At 38.3% G+C, this 13,904-nt stretch overlaps 1 protein-coding gene across 3 annotated transcripts in view; it reads left to right on the forward strand.

Moving 5' to 3' along the window:
• Positions 1–13,653, forward strand: part of COLEC11 (collectin subfamily member 11) — a 46,883-nt gene extending 33,230 nt beyond the window's left edge. For 2 of the 3 annotated variants that reach the window (XM_021551224.3, XM_021551223.2), the window contains exons 4-7: positions 8,221–8,292; positions 9,008–9,061; positions 10,693–10,788; positions 10,945–13,653. In XM_021551224.3, coding sequence (XP_021406899.1) covers positions 8,221–8,292; positions 9,008–9,061; positions 10,693–10,788; positions 10,945–11,354 — 632 coding nt within the window. In that variant the 3' untranslated portion in view covers positions 11,355–13,653. The remainder of the gene's footprint in view (positions 1–8,220; positions 8,293–9,007; positions 9,062–10,692; positions 10,789–10,944) is intronic. The other variant, XM_021551225.2, reaches the window with a different exon arrangement.
• The last annotated feature ends 251 nt before the right edge of the window (positions 13,654–13,904 follow it).

The following is a 13,904-nucleotide window of genomic DNA, read 5'->3' on the forward strand; positions in this document are numbered from 1 at the left end:
TAATTAATCTATTTCACTGGTGTCATCATGAAAAACCTGTTGCAGCTTGTAATCATTGCATCTTGCCCATTCTCTGTGTGTCTCTGAGTAGAAAAGGTTGCATCTTTTCTAGAAACTGCTTGTAAGTAATGGAAGACTGCAATTAATTCCCCTCTTACCTTTCTGTATTCCAAGTTAAGTAAAACCATCTTTCCTCAGCTGGACTTCAGTTTGCTTCTCATGTATGAGAAGAGAGTCTCTGGGTCCTCTAAGACAATGGAGTTTTTTACCCAGCCATGAGCCAGACTCATCAAAGTGAGGCACTTAGGATCTGGCTGAACCCTAAACCCATGACATTCCTGTCAACACATTTCTGCCATTTCTGCAGCTTGTCAAGCTCCTCCTGACTGGCAGGGCTGCCCTCCAATGCACCAACTATTCCTGCCAGCATGGGGCATCTTCTGCTTCTTCCTCCCTTTCAGCAGTGAAGGACTCCTTAGCAGCTGCTGGTTGGACTTTGGCAGTCTTGCAGCAGCACCAGCTGGTCCCTCATCACCCCTGAGTGCCGTGGGCTCGTGTACATCCAGGTGAAGTTGTCCTCACTCAGTTGTCAGATGCCATGAGCAGTTTGTCCTTCCTGATCTTTGCCACCAGACATGTGGAACTGGGGGCCAGGGAGCCGACCTTGCCAGCAGAGACAAAGGCAAAGAAAGCACTAAGTGCCTCAGTCCTTTGGCATGAGGCTGTCTTGACAACTTCTTCAGAACCCCTCTCATCGCGCTGTCCTGCATGTTCCTCTATCTTGGCATATTGTCATGTCACTTCAAAACGCTTTGGACCATCTGGGATGTGGAAGTACTCTTTTTCAGTCTGGGCAATCCATGATGTAGTATTTATTTATTTTCTACTGTAAAATTGCATTTATTTGAAAAATAGTTCTCATAAGGTATGCTTGATTAATGCTAATAACAGTGGTAATTTTCTAGTGTTTCATACTCGCAAAAGTCCCAAATTCTGATGAGACTGAAATAAGAAACACTGGAGAGGAAACACACTACAAGAAAACATACATGAATCAGAAAAGAGATTAAAGAAAATAGAATATTAATGCATGCTGTATCAGTATTTTTCCAGGTAGTACTTTTAACTAAACAGAGGCAAAATTTCTTGCTACTTCTGTAGCAGCATATTTTTCTGCTTTTCTTTTTGCATACAGAAATTTCTACAAACAAACTCTTGTTTAAAGTAAGCTCTAATTAACTAGTCTTTTCATTAATGCTGTACATTTTGTAGATATTTGTCTTGATCAACTCCCTTATGCTTCCTAAATGCTTCATCAAAGAAAATAACATAGATACCTTAAAAAAAATTTGGATTATATGGTGCCACTTTTCATCATTGTACTATATCCAGTACACTTTGAATGTCACAGTTTTGACTGGATAAGCAAACAGACTTCACAGATGTAATATCTGGTCTATGGAAAGGACACAGAAGAATATCCAACTCTGACCTGGAAAAACCTTTCAGTCTCCTGCCCTTTCAGTCTCTGGATAACCTCCACAGACTGTATGTAGTGTGCAGACCTGTAGCTAAGTTCATGCATAAATACTTTTCTAGATTCTCAAGCAGCATGAGACTGAGTACATTCTCTTCCAGCAGACTAAGGATTTTCCTATTTCTAATCCAGAAGATGGAACATTCAGACAAAAATAAAATGTAACAATATGTTTGGCAAAAATCATTGTTCCTTCACTTTGCCCCTAAAATTACCCATAGACAGCAGCCCTGCTTCTATGGAGAAGTCTGTTGAATTTCAGTCAGTGAGTTAGCATGTGTTCAACCCCTCGTATTTTTCTTTAAGCCTGATAATTTTTGTCTTGGTCTAATATTTGGCTCCTTCTGTTGATGCAGGCTGCTAAATTCTATTTTATTTTTCTCACGTTTGAGTAAGTGATAGTTTACATGAGGGAGAAGCTGCAATCCTTCTGCCACATTTGTAGAATTTTCTACTTTTGGTCTTAATTTACACTATCAAAATCACATTAATCTTTTTTCTTTTATTTATTTTTCCCCTTTCTTTGTTTCATTTTCCCAGCAAGTTAATCTAAGAAAATGTGTTTAGTTTCTTTGAACTTCATAGGTGTATAATAACCATAAAATAGCTTACAAAAACTATGTTATTATGGCATATTTGACCTGAAGAGCTCAAGATCAGAAAGTGCTGCAGATGTTTTTATCATGTCCTTTCCTCGTGATATTTTCAGATTTTAGTAACTCAGAAAAATTAAAATTTTCTTGTCCTTACTTGAAATAAATCTTGTTCTGCCTGTCCTGATGCTTCAGGGTGACATCAGAGATACTGATGTCTTTGTGTGCTGATTAAGGTTAAATTCCACTTACTTTTCTCATTGCTTTTAATTAATTGTATAGGTCAATTATGATGCATAGCATGTCAGCAGAATATCGAAAACTGTGTCGGCCTTATGTAAAGCATGGAGCACTGGGTTGAGTACAATGGCTGTTTCAGATGAAAGCAGTGTGTAATGCAGTGCAAGTTTTGGGCCGTGAAGTTCGCAGAATTAACTTTCCCCACATGCATAAATGGCTGTACTGTGCTCTCCCATGTTGGGAGTAAACGCAGTTATTTAACTGAATCCTGGTGCAGTCTGTAAGGCCATAACTTTCATGTTTTTAAATTCCACACAAATAGTTTGGTAACAGTACCATCCTGTGAATATTCCCAGAGTGCCTTACAGCATTCGAGATAAGGAGGGCAAAGTGGATTTGCACTTCGAATGTATCATCAAAGGAACAGAACATTAAAATTATATCTTCAAAACATTTCAATTTTCTTAGAGCCATAACCATTTAAAATGTATATTATTTTAGTATTTTAATTTCAGTCTTTATTTGTACTTAATTTTTATACAACTATAATGGTATGTGATACAGTCTCACATATTTTTCTTGGGCTTGGAACTGAACTGTCTCTACTTTTGCAGTGTTAGCACAGTGGTTTTGGCTTTTGCCAGCTAACACTTTCCCAGGCAATTCTTGGGCATGTTTTGGGAGCTAACACAATGAGCAGCTTCCAAGATTATCTTGGCTCGAAGAGTAAGACAATTTAGTATCATGAAGTGATACCCATCCTTGACTACCTGGTTCCCACTGCCAAGGAATAGTCCCAGGCACTTAATTTACTAATACAGGCACAGCCTCTTAAGTAGAAGAGAAGACTCATTAATTTAACTGGATTGGAGCCAGAGTGCTCAGTCATTTGTATAATCAAATTCTAAAAAGAGGTAATAATATCTTAATTTATATTTTATTATTACTGATTGCTCATTAATATGTAATCAATCAATCCTTTGCATTTCTGAGTCAATTTCTACATGGATTTATTGCTCACTAAGGAGTGCTGCAGGCAGTATTCCATATAAAAGTCCTGACATTGACAGCTGTGAATTCACAAAGTGGGTATCTGGTTCAAAACTGTCTTTCAGCTCCACCTGAACTCAATAGGATTTTGAGAAAATCCTGCTAAAATGAGTGGGCAAAAAGGTGGCAGATGGGCTTCAATGTAAATAAACATATTGCCTAGGGAAATTAGGGATGCATGATTTAATCCATACTTAAATAATGCTAAAACCCCAAACTGTCACTTAAAACTCAAGGACTGCTCTGAAGTCATTAGCAAGAGTCCCAAGGCCAAGAGAACACTGCCCATCATCACAAAAGGATGACAAAAGCACAAAGGACAAAACAGGAAGCTTCTTTTTGCAGTTGATTTTGTTCTGTACAAAAGCCTGACATGTACTTTCTCACAAATGTTCTTCTGGCCTTTCTCTCAAAAAGGACTTGAGAGGTAAGAGATGGGCACCAAAAATGTGAAAAAGAGGAGCTGCCTCATAAGGAGAAAAGGGACAGACTGAGACTCTTGCATCTGTTCTGAGTCCCAGTCTGAGGAGTTTATAATCAAGATTACAGAATCACCAGATCCCATTATGCCTGAACTAGGAGGCACTCTCAGAATCTGCTGGGGACAGAGACAGCAATTCCAGCTGCAGATAGTAGCTGTGGTTGTGGGATCTTCCTGGACTGCATCTTCTGCTGCCATCACAGGAAACAAAGTCTTGGGCTAGAGGAACCACTGGTTTGAAGAAGCTTGCTAATATGTTGTTAACATAATTCTAGCAAGATAATGTTTCATGAGGGCAGTAATTTGTCTTTGCTTGCCTCCAAATAGAAGCTACTCCATTCTGGAATGTACTGCACTATTTTCATTTTGGCTTTGAATATACTTTTAAATCCTTTAAACATTTGTGCTGCCTTTCTAGATTGGATTTTTTTTCTCACTAGCTTTAGTTTTCCTTTCCAAATTTTCTAACTATTCTGATTATGAGACCTGTCTAACATGAGTGGGATGTATCACTACTGAGAGGTGCTTATTTTTTCATTGCCTGCTGTGGGAGTTTAGATAAATATCTTAGACTAAAAACCCTAACTTTAGGGTGGTTAATGCTGGGTGAAATTGATTTTCCCCAGTTATAAAAAATGCCTCTTCTGATTATGCACTGCTCATTCATATAAGAATATCTGTTTAGCATTGTTGGTGACACAGATGGTGGGACCGAGTGCACCCTCAGCACATTTGCCAACACCACCAAGCCGTGTGGCACAGTCAACATGCTGGAGGGAAGGAATGCCACCCAGAGGGACCTGGACAGGCTTGAGGTGGGCCCATGAAGTTCAACACGACCAAGTGCAAGGTCCTGCACCTGGGTTGGGGCAATCCCAAGCACAAATACAGACTGGGCAGAGAATGGATTGAGAGGAGCCTGGAGGTGAAGAACTTGGGGGTGTTGGTTTGAGAGAAGCTCAACATGAGCTGGCTATGTGCCCTTGAAGCCCAGAAATCCAACCACATCCTGGGCTATATTGGCAGCAAGTTGAGGGAAGTGATTCTTCCACTCTACTTTGCTCTCATGAGAGCCCTGGCTCTGGTGCCCCAACATGAAATGGACATGGATCTGCTGGAGCAAGTCCAGAGGATGGCTACAAAGATGATCAGAGGAGGATAGGACACCTCTGCCATGAAAACAGTCTGAAAGAGTTTCCACATGCAGAAGAGGAAGCTCCGAGGAGACCTTAGAGCGTCTTCCAGTAAAGGGGACTTAGAAGAAAACTGGAAAGGGACTGTTTACATGTGCATGTAATAACAGGACAAGGAGGAATGGCTTTAAATGAAAGAGAGGAGGTTTAAATTAGATATAAGGAAGAAATTACTTACTGTGAGGATGATGAGACACTGGAACAAGTTTCCCAGAGAAGCTATGGATTCTCCATCCCTCAAAGAGTGTTCAAGGGCATGTTGGATGGGGCCCTGAGTAACCTGGTCTAGTGGAAGGTATCTCTGCTCATGGAAGCGGGTTGGAACTAGATGATCTTTAAGGTTGCTTCCAACTCAGCCCATTTCATGATTCTGTGATAAGATGTAACTTCTTGTAGCCACTGTTCCCTCACCAATTGCTGACCTTCATTGGTGTGGATAATTCAGATTTTTCAGTGTAAAGCAGTTCAGTAGCCTGCTGACATATTTGGAATTTTCTGATTTCCAGTTGCCAATGTTTTTTTTAAAAATGAAGTGTCCTGAATGTAGATTACTACCATAGCATTGTTATATCCTTTAAAAATATCATTCTCATTCAAGTCACGCTAGCTATTTGCATTGGGAACGCTGACTGCTGCAAAACTATTGAGGTGCTCTGGGGGAAAGACTTTTTAATCTTCATCTATATATTATGTTCTCTTCCTAAGTATCCTCTGCAGATTGCTGTAAAAGATGGCACTAGATTCAAGAGGCCTTTGGTGTGGTTTGGTACACTTCTACTTTCCTTGTTAGGTAGGTGACTGTGATGTCCTCTATGTCAAATCATGAATTTGATTTGATTTGTCTTAAAATCAAATCTTAAGTTTGGGAAGAAAACTACTCTCTCTTCTTTTTAACATGATTCAATTAAATTTGTCTGTGTCTTGGTGAATTTCCATTTCTACTAGATTTGTTTTTTGATGCCTTTTTCTTTTTCTAGGTAGTTTTATATTTCTTGTCTGTTCCAACTAATCCTAAAGAGATTTCCCATACTCTGTGACCCCCATTTATAGTATGGCATAGAGTGAAACCCCTCATTTTTTCACTTGTTTTGCAGCCCACCATTCATCTCTGGAATTTTATTTCTTCACTTGTTTGTGGGCCTGAAAAAGCCACCAAGAAGATAATTTAGAATTTCCTTCTCTACTGTTCCTTCCCAAATCCTTTAAATCTTCTATAATTGGTTCCAATGTATGCCACCTTCATCTGAGAGACGACAGATGACTTTCTTCAGTTCTCTATTCATTCTTTGTGTTTGATTTCTTATTTCTGGTCTATGGAGACTTAATTTCTTTTATTGTCCCCATTTCTTTCCAGCTATCACTTCCTGATTTCATTAAGACTCCTCAGACTGCATTTTTGACAATCATAGGGCCACTAAAAAGGGCTTTATAAAAGGTATTAAAACTTCTGAAACCCTCAAGGCAGATGGGTCTCTCTTGTAACTTTGTGATTTATTCTGCAGAAGAAGCAGAACAAGCAAGCCCCTGGAGTGGAGCAGGGGTTAGTCACTGTAAGAGAAACCCAAGTGTGAACAATTCTTTTAATGAAGAAAGGAGATTTAATATATGTCTTATATGTGCTCGAGATAACACACTTTCCTTTTACTTCTGAGCAGAGCACATGGGTTTTACTGTCTGTGATTGAGAAGCAGTTCATTTTCTGGGCAGTTTCTACAAGAAAGAAAGTGAAATAATTTTATATATTTAATTTTATTTATGCATTAGATCAATGAGTTTATTTAATTTCAGGTGTAGCAGCCTGAAAAGAGAAAGAATTAAAACTTCTCATGATCATTAGTGGTAATCCAAATTCATTAATATGCAAAGCAAGAGACATCATCTTCAGAGCAACTTGATAAACTGATTACAGGGTGGTACTCCCAGTAGGAATAGATAAAAATATTTATTTCTTCTGGTGAAAGCCTGTGTCCAGTAGTGTTTGAATTCTATACTTATTAGAAACAAAGGAAAATGACTGGTTGTAGGACTTGCCAATAATTAATTAGACCAACAAACCATGCACATTTATCTTCTCTCAGTTCAGAGGAAATTGTTTTTTTCTCACTCATGCCATCAAGTGACAAGGGTTGCTTGAGACTTCATGGAGTAATAGATATAACATCTCTTAGCCCAGCAGTGATCAGTTTATATTCTGAAACTTGTTATTGATTTTACCTTTAAGCTAAAGGTAATGAAAAAATGGGCAATAAATAACATTATCCAGCTTTCAAACATACGTATGTCTGTCAGGATGCAGTAGCAACAGGGGGTAACAGATCTTCAGTTGTCATAGATCCAAGACTGAGGCTGAGCTATGACAGTTTGCACAAGTCCAGTTGCTGGATCCCTCTGGTGGATTTTCCTCCTAGCTTGTCTCATTGTTTCCTTGCACCTGTGTGGTCGACCAGAGCATAGCAGATGTTGGTTTCAGCAAAGAAGCAATATTTTCAACAGTCATTGAAAGCAATTTCATAAATATTTCCTAAAGCAGTTTTGAGCATGGATTTCTGCAGGATAGGAGCCTCAGAAGGCATTCATTCCTTTAGTTCCTCCATACCCCCTCTCCTTTAAAAGTGTGGTACAGAGGAAAACCTATGTCATTTGACAATATTTATATTGTATAAATAAATCATTAAGCCCAAAGCCAGCCCTCAGTTACAGTGGAGTCACTGTCTGAGATGAAATGTCAGTTGTGCTTGGATCCTTTAGGTCTCCTCAACTCCATGATACTTTTGATCTGCTGATCTGTGTTTGAGTGCAACAATCCTCTGTATTTTCAACATAATCCTGTCATGATCAGCTGAAAGAAGTTTGCAAAAGCTTTTCCAGTGGTTTTCAGACAAGAGGTGTTGACAATTACACATTCATACCTTGTTAATGTTAATTGTTTAGTGAAGATAAAATCACTCTCTAGGTTGCTATATGTAAGTTCTTCACAAGGATTGAGCTAGACCTCTGGAGTTCAGTGAATATTTGGGATATAGCATGGTTTTATTCATTGTAAATCTGATATTGCAAACATAGTAGAATCTGAATGAATCAGACTGCATTGCTGCCTTGTGTCTTTCATCCTTCTGTTATGTACAGGAGAAATGGGGGACAAAGGACAGAAAGGCAGCATAGGACGGCATGGAAAAATTGGTCCTATTGGTTCAAAAGGTATGTTTAATTCAATTATTTCTCCATTTGTGTTTCAGGTGAAAAATGTGTGATCATTTATGTTTGAGAAAAGTTTAGGGGCTTGAAAAATGGCTAACAAGCCTCACAGTTTGCCTTAGTAGGAATTTTCTCACACTGTAGTCAGCCAGGCCATTGAGATCTTTCAACTAGTTACCTTTTCCTGTTACAGCAGTATATTTAGTCTTAAAGCACGGTGAGTATCCTGGTTTGAGGATAAATAAAGAACTTTGCACTGCCATGCAAGTGTGGACAGTTAAAGAAGATGGGAAGATGTGTTGTACTTTGGCAGACTTTTAAGAGCCAGAATATGTGTTTTCTTATGTTGACTACTCCATAGGCTTCCTATGTGACTTTGGTTAAGACATTTGCACCAGTGTTTACCTAGTCATCTAGATTATGATTTAAAATTTAGGTATATCTGCCTTTTCCCTTCTACAGCATCTGAATTTACTGGTTCTGTGAAGTTTATGAATGTCAAGAAATGAATATTGGTATATATTATTTGAGTTTAAGTTTTATAGGTATGGCTAGCCTTTGTTATGGAATGACTAGGACAGAAAAATCTTTATTTTTGCTCGGGCATATTTCTACTTTCCACATTTGAATTTTACTTCAGAAAAGAAATATATAAGTGTTAAATGTACTATTGACAGAAAAGGCAGCATTAACATTATGTTATTTTTCATGTCTTCAGGTGAAAAAGGAGATAATGGTGACATAGGACCACCGGGTCCTAATGGTGACCCAGGTAATCCATAACACACCTGGTTTGTGTGAAAGACTTTTCATCACTAAAAATACATCTGTTTACATATTGGGGGAAATAATGAACTATTTTTTCATTGGTACTGTAATATTTCACTGTGGTATTTTCAAAGGACTTAAAATCATTGAAGTTGCAGGAGTTGCTGGACTTATAGTATATATGCTAGAACAGTATCTTGTACTTTCTCTGAGGAGTAATCCCTCCAGAAGTCTAGTGGAACTGAAGTCAGACTGTCTGTATCATTCATCACCAGGGCAAAGAGATGTCTCTGCATATCTCTCTTTGTCTACCAGTTACTGCAAGGGAGCAGGCTCCTGCCCATCCATGGATTATAGTTATAGGAGCAGGAGATTGTCAAGAACACAGATCACAGAATGAGTCAGGCTGGAGTGGAACACATTGGGTCAGCTGGTCCAACCTCTGCTCAAGAGGGTAATCCCAGAGCACATGGCTCAGGATTGTGTCCAGACAGTTCTTGAATATGTCCGGTGAGGGAGACTCCACAACACTTCTGGGCAACCTGCTCAGTTGCCCACACAGTAACAAAGTTCTTCCTCATGTTCAGGAGAAAGTTCCTGTACATCAGTTTCTGCCCATTGCCTCCTGTCCTATTTCTTGGACGACCAAGCAGAGCCTGGCTCGGTCTTCTCATCACCCTCTCTTCAGATTCTTATATGGAGGCACATGGATCTTCCAGAAGTATATAGATGTTCTAGAGAAACAGCCTAGTGTAAGAAGGGCAAGCCTTGCAAGAGTGGCAGGTTTGGACTGGACTGAATTCATCCCTTCCTGGCAGAGTGCATTGGAGGTGCACAGATCAGATTTCTCATGAGAACATAATTTGTCACTCTAACTCTTGAGCTAGCGTGCTGTGCACCCAGACAGCATGCACAGTTTGATAGGGCAAGTACTGACTTGCACAACTGAGCAGGGTAAGTGGGTAGTCCAATGCAGATTTTAATAATTGCATACAGAACTGCAAATGGTAATTGATCCTCATTTTGAGATCTGTGGTCAGAGATGTATTAGTATTTTAGTATTCACATTCAGATTATCTTTGTCAAACCTATGCCAATGTGGGTGAATAGATGATTTTCTATTGTCTAATTTTATTGTCAGAAGTATTATAAATTCTGTACTTTCAAAAACACAGAACTGCATTTTTCAGGTAATTATGTGAAATATGTGGTTGGAATTTTGGATCTGCTGTGATATGTTCCTTGGGAAGAATTTGCAAGCAATGTTTTTTGCTGGTAAAGAAAACTTTGAGAAAACTAAAGAAAATAATTTTACTGAAAATGAGAATTTTGGAAAATGTTTTTAGTTAAAAAGCATTGTGCATGTTTTGCAGAGAATATATATCTGTGCTTACGTTAGTACTAAGCATTCAGGATGGAAGATTTGTAGGATGTGAACTGAGCTGTTCTGCACAGGCCCAGACACCCCCAAGAATCATATAATGGTGCAGGGTAGTGAAGGCTCTAATTTTCTCTCTGTAACTTACAAGTCAGCTTTCTCCAGGGCTGTCATGCTGGGCCTTTTCATAAAATTGTTGAGATAATAGTTGAAATTAGGTAGCTTTTTCATTTGTTTGTATCTATATCATTTCACAGGCATCCCTTGTGAGTGCAGTCAGCTAAGGAAGGCTATTGGTGAAATGGATATTCAAGTAGCCCAGCTGACGACAGAGCTAAAATTCATAAAAAATGGTAGGTTAATTTTATATCACTGTTTTCCTTTCTTCTAGCCTCATTTTATCGGTGAAATCGCTCGTAAAGCGTGTCACCATTCCACATCTGATTTGTGAAGCTATTTTGGGGTGTGCAGTGACTTGGTTTATCGAAATGCGAGTGCTCACTTTTCAGCACTGCCCTCCCCCGCAGCTGTCGCCGGCGTGCGTGAGACGGACAACAAGATCTATCTGCTGGTGAAGGAGGAGAAGAGGTACAAGGAAGCCCAGCTGTACTGCCACGGACGAGGAGGGACGCTGAGCATGCCCAAGGATGAGACTGCCAACAACCTGATTGCCTCGTACATCAACCAAGCTGGGCTCACCAGAGTCTTCATTGGGATTAACGACCTGGAGAAAGAGGGGAATTTCGTCTATTCCGACCGGTCGCCCATGCAGACCTTCAACAAGTGGCGCAGCGGGGAGCCCAACAACGCTTACGACGAGGAGGACTGTGTGGAGATGGTGGCCTCTGGGGGCTGGAACGATGTTGCCTGTCACATTACCATGTATTTTGTGTGTGAATTTGACAAAGAAAATGTCTAAGCTGCTCTGTTCTTTCTCTATTGTAAGACAAATGCTTAAGACAATTGTACAAGTTGCTCCATGTTTATAGAGTACGAGTGAAATTTTGCAAGTATGTGGCATCAGGGTTGTACAGCTGTAAATACAGTTTAGGTATTTCAAATATCAGAATTTACCCTTCAGAAGGGAAGAGCAGTAATAAGGCATAGCTTGGTTGGCTTTTTATGTAGGAAAATATATCTATTTAGATAAAAATGTGCCCTTACAACAGTTAACAAATGTGGTTACATGACTGTAAGAGTAGGCAGAATTTGACCTCTAGTTGTTAGAATGGTTAGAATTAGATTCCTGATATTCTTTTATCTTAATAAAATTTGTAGCTATAAATACTAATTTCTTGTAGTGCTACAGGGATATTTTAGCAACAAGACATATTTTGTATACTCCAGTCAATAAGTACAAATATTACTGTAGGTTTTTTGAACGTTACAATTTTATTTTTTTTTAACTGGCCAAAGCAAACCAAAAGTCATGATTTATACAATTTTATAATGTTTCTTCATTGATCTATTCACAGATGTATGACCAAAAAGCATTTAAGTAAACTGAATTTTAGTTCCGAGGGAGGACAAAGTCTAGTGAAAGGTGTTCCTGCCCATGGCAGGAGATTGAAACTAAGTAATCTTTAAGGTTTCTTCCAACCCAAACTATTTTATGATTCCATGATTCTATGCTATGAAAATTGTTATAATTTAGTATTGAGGGTTTCCATCCAGATGGTGTTTTGGGGTTGGCTAAATGTAAAAGTAACAATTCAATTTTCTGCATTCCTTTGCTGAAAATTATTCAGTACATGAAGTATTTCAGATACTATATAATTCCCTAAAATAAACATTTCACTTTTTTTTTAGAAAATCTTGGTGTGTCTTGTTACGAAATAAGCAAAAATACCAGCCCTCCACAATTTAAGGCAGACTTCATATGTATGCAATTAAGCTTGTGAAAACAAATTAGCAATCAGTTCCTTTTAGTAAGAAAGCATCTTAAATGTTTACACAGATTGTTAAAATAATCCCTTGAAAAGCAGAAAAGTTTCCAAATTTTTCCTGTGTATATAGCAGTAATAAATAACTTTGTGCAAATAATTTATGTACCAAATTTACAATTGCATGTGATGGAAAATGTGATGTATATTAAAAAAAAAATCACCCCAGCATAATTTCACAAAAGAAATGATGAATTACTTTAAATCTTCCCAGGAACCAGTTGCATGCCACCTCATCTCACTGTTAGGCACAGAAAAATCAAAAAAAATTTGCAAAATCCCTGTGTTTCTTTAGGAATACCTCGCACAGTGTTTTAAGATGATTTTTAAGGATAAATGATCATTGCATAACATTCTGGTCAAAATGCATATCTGATCATTATGGAAGATTGGCATATAGGCTATCCACAGTGGAAATGGCATGTGGTCCCAGAGATTTCCTGACAAGGAAACCAACTCATCAACCTTGCTGTGCTGTGCCATGTAAACAACCAATAACCATACAAGGCTGTTCATATCCACAGATGCTGACATTAATTGATTTATATACCTAAGAAAACAAACTGTTTTGTTTGATATATTTACTCTGTAAATCTCACTCCTTTATATATATATATATGTTTGCTTTAATTTTGAAGATCACTAGCAGTACTATAGTATCCTATAGTATTTGATTATCAGCCCAGCTCCAGAGAAATCACTTAAATGGGTCCTTTGATTGCTTTCTTTTCTTTTAATAAAGATAGGTATGATACCTGTGTGTTAGTCATTCTCCCAACTGCATATTGAAATCTATTAAATAATGTGAATTTCTTTCTACACTAATATACAAAGACTCTGTAGAATTTGCAGGGAGCTAACAATTCCAGTAGAGCAATTTGTTTAGAGTAGTGCCTTTTGAATATCATGATTGTTTCCTGCCTGCTATAGAAATCCTCTGAAACCGTTTAAATCTCCAACATACTTTTGTCAAATCATTGTTGCTATATTAAAACAGTCCAAACCTGAGATACAGATATTTGAAGCTCCCTCATTATGTGTGCTGAAGTTGCTGTTTTTCACCTAGGTTTTGAAAGTTTCTGTTGTATTGTTCAATTTCCTCAGAAAGATGAAAAGAGGACTTCTATGGAGATAGGAAGCTTTTTGAGATGTTAAATGCTCCTATTTTAGCTGAAGTCACACCAGGTTTTAAAGATTTCCTCGATATGTGTAGCATTTAAACAGTCTCAATTTCTATTAAAATTTAGGATAAAGAATAAAAGAAGTGGAAAAACATTTATTTTTCCTAGTTTTAATTTTCTTCAGGATATTTTTTGCAGTGCTTTATATGTGAGGTAGAAACGACATTAGTTTCATTGTCAGATACCTGCACGCTGGCTGCAGCAGCCCTTATTTCAACATTTGGGCAGAGGGAGCAAGGCTAGTCTGTAAGGTCTGTAGCTGTCCTGCAAGGGGCAACAACAGTACATCTGATATTTACCCCTTTGAGGAACTGGGTGGAAAATGATGGAGGCATTGGAAATGAA

Source organism: Lonchura striata, chromosome 3 (genome assembly GCF_046129695.1).
Source record: "Lonchura striata isolate bLonStr1 chromosome 3, bLonStr1.mat, whole genome shotgun sequence".
NCBI lineage: Eukaryota > Metazoa > Chordata > Aves > Passeriformes > Estrildidae > Lonchura > Lonchura striata.